Below are 5,684 nucleotides of genomic sequence, written 5' to 3' on the forward strand. Positions count from 1 at the left end.
TTTTACTTATGTTTCTAGCGCCCGAAACTTTCTGCTAACAGAGGTGATATAGGTGACTTCATGGACAAACCTTTATTTTGTTTGTAAGTTTCATTTCCACTTTAAAATAACCGTTAGTTACAGACAGCTTTGTTAAATTTATAATATCATATACTTCTAGACATGGAAAGAATTACTGGCTAGTAACCTATTTTCAAAACAACATAATACTTCTTCTATTGTTACATTTGGGAACAATGTTACTACAACAAATGAAACTTGGCAACCATTTTCTTCTATATTAATATTCTTAATCTTATTAATAAATTCAAACGAATTGTAAATGTGTGAGAATTTGTTTAAAAAAGAACATTTTAAATAATGAAACTATAGATATGTTGACGATCCTCTGTTAACAACAATTGGGGCCCCCCAGTGGCACAGCGGTATGTCTGCAGACTTACAACTCTAGAATACGGGTTTGATACCCGTTGTGGGCAGAGCACAGATAGCCCATTGTGTAGCTTTGTGCTTAACTTAAAAAAAACAAACAAACAACAATTGGGCGGAATGGTATCTCAATTTTATGAACCTTCGGGAGAGCATAAAAACGAGGTAAAATATAATAGAACGGTATAAGATTACTTTGTTCGTTCGTTGTTAAGGTATTATACAATTGTTTTTACTTTACTCTGTACTACTTTCGTAGGGTCTTTATTTATTTCATTATATGAACCATCATTTAAAAGATTTATAATACTTTACTTGTAATTGCTTTTGCCTAATATAAAAACCTGCCCTCCTTTATCTGTTTTAGAAATTACAATGTTTTAATTATTTTTATTTTAATTATAAAAGTTACTTTTTGACTTAACTTTTTCACCAACTTTGTTTCGATTGATATAATTAGATCTGTCGTTGACATTCTGTTATCTATAGAAAATTACAATGTTTTAATTATTTTATTTTAATTATAAAAGTTACTTTTTGACTTAACTTTTTCACCAACTTTGTTTCGATTGATATAATTAGATCTGTCGTTGACATTCTGTTATCTATAGAAAATTCCAACCCAGCTCAACAACTTTAACTTGCTCTGCTGTAGTATTTTCTTTGGACAGGTTTACTATTTTAGGTTTATCAAGTAGATTAGTATATTTGCATTTTGTACGACATACATATTTTGCAAGTTACTCGTAGAACGTACATCTTTCTCAGTTAAGTTGTTCAGTTTCTTTTCTAAATTATTCTTATGTTTCAGTCTTATTCTTTCCCATTCCCTCCATCCCCCGGTGGGATAGCGGTAAGTCTTCGGATTTACAATGATAAAATTAGGGGGTTCGATTCCCCTTGATCGACACAACAGACAGGCTGATGTGGCTTTGCTATAAGAAAACACACACACACACACACACATTTCCACCATATTATCACGCCTACAAATGGCCGCGAATGGTGCATATGTGGTTAAACTCAGGATATTTTGGGCCTGAGCACCTGAGTTTTACATTTTCTTAAAAACAACAAAATAAAAACACTTTTTACTTGATTATCTGCTGTTTTCATATTGGTTTTTACTTGCTTTCATTTTACATAACTAGAAAGCCTATGAAGTACCTCCAACGGTTTTTTTTTGCTGCTAACAAAGTTATTATTTTTCATTAATAAATATTGAACCTTTAGTAAATGTTTACATGCGATATAATTGCTCTTGATCTTTATTAGTGTTTTCAGTCATTTTGTTAAATAAGAGGTAACATTTGGACGGAAGGTGCCGTGGCTAGTTCGTGAAAAACATTGAACCAGTCAGTTTACAGTATTACATTGTGTACTGATGACGAGTTATTGTTTTTATGACTAATTAGTGAACGTTTCCAACTGTCCGCTAATTAGTTATATTTAATTAATAACTGTTTTAAGATCTTTAATTGTCGAATCCACAAACGATAGACTTGTTTTCCAGTGATTCTTAATGATTAAAAATGTCTGTTATTTCAGATTTCTGCAGATTAACGTTAGATATACCCTATTATTTATGTTCTTTGTACAACGTACACAATGTTACAAACCATCCAAGACAGATCCGTTTTGTTTGTATTTGCTAATTTTCTAGAAGCGATAACCTAGGGTTTTTCACTTTAACTTCGATAAGTTAGTCAACTTACTGCAATCAGATATTTGTGTGTGAATAAATAACTCTTAATCTTTGTAGCGTACAATGTAGTACATGTGTTTTGAATACAAATTTACCAGTTATATTTCCTGCATAATATCAATCTGTTGAATATATTTCGACGTCTCTGGCTTCATCCGATTCCACAATCAGCAAATGAGTATTTATAGTAGATGTGAAGATGTCCAGTAAGAGGTTATTAGCTGTTTTTAGTGTCTTCGTAGTGAAATAAATAGCACAATTTAAAGCTAATACATGCGATCTATTTTCAACAAGTTTGGTAGCAGCGGTCTTTTCGTATATCAAGGCATGCATTTAGCGTGTAATAGTTAGAGAGATGTCCAAAATACTGACCACCCACATTTTTTTAACTGGTGAAACATAACCTGATTCAATCCCAGAGTATTGGTTTTCTTAGTCTGACTTGGTGGATTAACAGGCTAAATAAAAAGCTAACATCTAAAATCCTAGAATATATTAATACTAGACATATATATAATGCGTTCATTTCAAAAATAAAATCATTATATTATTATTATGAGTACTTGTAATTCACGTTTTGGTAACACACTGTTCTCAATTCGCCAGTAATAAACTAGATCACGAAAACAATATCGTATAAAACTGAATAAATATCATACGAAATCCAGAGAGTAAGGAAAGAGACTCTGCTTTAAGAGTTTCATAGAGTTCATAGAAAGCAAACACTTTATATTCAGATGTCCGAAGAACACGAGCGAATCGCTAAGAAACAAAGCTCCTTTTTTTTCGCGTTTTTCTTTGTTTTTGCTAAACTGACCAGATTTCTGAACAACAACTGTGAGAAGCTACAAGAGAAAATGTAAGAAATTACTGGTATTCAAATATTATATAGATGAGCTGAAACATAGAACGTGTTGTGTTCCAGCAATAGGAAGATCCCGAATTATCCATTTGTAATTGGAGTTTCCTCCTTAGGAAACATGTCTACTGTCTTTATCACAGTGATTCCGAACTCCATTGGTTTGAGTTTGTCTGATACCAGTCAACCAGAAGAGAAATATGTGTTATTCCTGCAAGAACACTAGTGTTATGTACTTATCTTTCCAATTGTTTTCACGATTATATCCAAAATAAAGGATAAAAATGTGAGATTATAAAACTGAATGACCAAACAAAAAGAGAAAGGAACCGAAAAAATATTTCAGGAAATAAGTTTTGTAAACACGGTGATGTTATTTTTCTTGTTTTTTGTTCTGCCTGTTAAACTGCTCTTAATTTTACTAGCAGGATCACATATAGTTGGGTGGATTATATTGAGAAAAGTATCAAACCACATCTTAATCAAACTTATTGTAAACACGGTGATGTTATTTTTCTTGTTTTTTGTTCTGCCTGTTAAACTGCTCTTAATTTAACTAGCAGGATCACATATAGTTGGGTGGATTATATTGAGAAAAGTATCAAACCACATCTTAATCAAACTTAGTAAATGTTAATATAACAAAAAGTTGCACATAAAATATTAAAGTTTCATTTTTGTTATTTTTAATATTTTGTTGTCTCTTTTTTAATTTTTAGTTACTGTTTTATTTGCTAAGACCGGTATTTTTACGTGGTTCAAAATATAAACAATAAGGCAAAAGATAAGTAGTCGAAACGGATTGCAACTTTTGAAGTCATTATTGTTATGCATTTCCAAAACTCCAAACAAGGACGTTTCAATAGACGAACCCGATCCGTTATCTAGTTTATACTTTGGAATGTAATGTTTTAATTAAATTTAAGTACCCAAACGTCTTAGTGCATTATGGGTGATATGAGACTTTCTAGCTTCGTTACGTATATTTTCATTGTATAAAAGCAAAATATCATTCAGGAAATACAGTCATAAAGCTTATGGTGACACCTTAATTTGATATCTTACTAATATTTTATTTTTTAGATGGAAAGACGTGTAAAACAGCTGCTTCGGGACTGTGTGTGGCGCAAGGTGTGATTAGTGGCCTACTTGTGCTGTATTTAAACCTAAACACGTTTTGGAAAAGAACACCTACTGTTTTACGACATTTTCGGCTTCCGCTTCTTCTCGGGCAAGGTTTGATTATTTTTTTTCCTTTCATTTATTTTCGACTAGAAATTTTATGGAAAGAATAATCTCTGTCATTAGACAAAACATTTGTTACATAAATTCTACCAGTACAAGAAGGGTTTATAAAATTTGTAATAAAATTTACAATTAATCTGATGGAGATCGAATAATTTCACGCGACGTGTAGTTCAAAGAATTTCAATACATTTCTTGTTAAAGTCCCTTCCTATTGGTCACGAAGCGGGATGAAGAGAAGCAGGCCCTGAAAGATACTTAACCAAAATAACCACCATGGATTGGATGGATTACAATTAACAATAATTAGTCTTAATGATGAGTGACACGTAAACTACAAAAAGTCTCTATGACCACTCAATTAGGTCATCAATTGGGTATCCTCACTGTAAGCGGTGTTTTCGGCACTTCTTTAAAGGACATTTGATAAAGTTGGGCCTACTTAGTGAATTACAGAGAAACAAAGAAGAACAGTTATTTTTCACATAACATCACACACTCGACCATCTTATTGTTCATCCGCCATCGTTAAGTCAAACAAAAGTTGATACCTATCGAGCCAAGCTTATGTGATTTATAAACAAACAATGCTAGAGTGAAGTTTGACAATAATATTCAAAATGGTTCTACTCTAGACGCATCTTGCACATAATTTCAAATCTGTATAGTTGAGCCCTCTTCCCCTAGAAAGTATCCAAAGCCATACCCTGATAAAGAAAAGCACAGGTACATGTGTGTATTTCAATGTTTGTCAGACATTTTAACCTTGTAATCGTAAATTTTTACATTGATCAAAACAGGCACTTACTTGATTAGACCCAACTGACAAACATCCATCAAATCCACTGGTGGCATAACTATAAGTCCCTAAAAAATTTGTACGCTTTTAATTCTGTCAAGGTGTAAACACTTTGTGTGTTAGCTACATAATTAATGATATCCGGGTTCTTTATGACAGGAAGTTTGTTAACTTGTTGACATGTATATTTCATACGAACCTTTTCCACCGATACTTTTTAACTTTTTATGTATAGAAAGTTTTTCCAATGAATCAATATTTGTTTTCTTTTTAGTCTCTTTCTCGTCTTTATCGCGCTTGCTTGTTAATGTATTTAAATTGTGAACGTTTCATGTACGATTGATATCCTCTTGTTTGAAGTTGTCAATGGCCGTAGTGTGACCTACAAGAAGGTCAAGGTTACCAATACTTGGATGTTGATATTATCGAGAAAAGTTATCAAGTGACCTACAAGAAGGTGGACAAGGTTACCAATACTTGGATGTTGATATTATCGAGAAAAGTTATCAATGGCCGTAGTGTGACCTACAAGAAGGTGGACAAGGTTACCAATACTTGGATGTTGATATTATCGAGAAAAGTTGTCAATGGCCGTAGTGTGACCTACAAGAAGGTGGACAAGGTTACCAATACTACCAATGCCATGT

General features: G+C 32.6%; 1 protein-coding gene across 1 annotated transcript in view; it reads left to right on the top strand.

The window, feature by feature from the left end:
* LOC111086440 overlaps positions 1–5,684 on the top strand; it is a 57,115-nt gene that overhangs the window by 38,533 nt on the left and 12,898 nt on the right. The window contains exon 3 of the mRNA XM_022389284.1: positions 4,077–4,229. Within this exon, the coding sequence (XP_022244992.1) occupies positions 4,077–4,229 (153 nt within the window). The remainder of the gene's footprint in view (positions 1–4,076; positions 4,230–5,684) is intronic.

This window comes from Limulus polyphemus, unplaced genomic scaffold (genome assembly GCF_000517525.1).
Source record: "Limulus polyphemus unplaced genomic scaffold, Limulus_polyphemus-2.1.2 Scaffold1100, whole genome shotgun sequence".
NCBI lineage: Eukaryota > Metazoa > Arthropoda > Merostomata > Xiphosura > Limulidae > Limulus > Limulus polyphemus.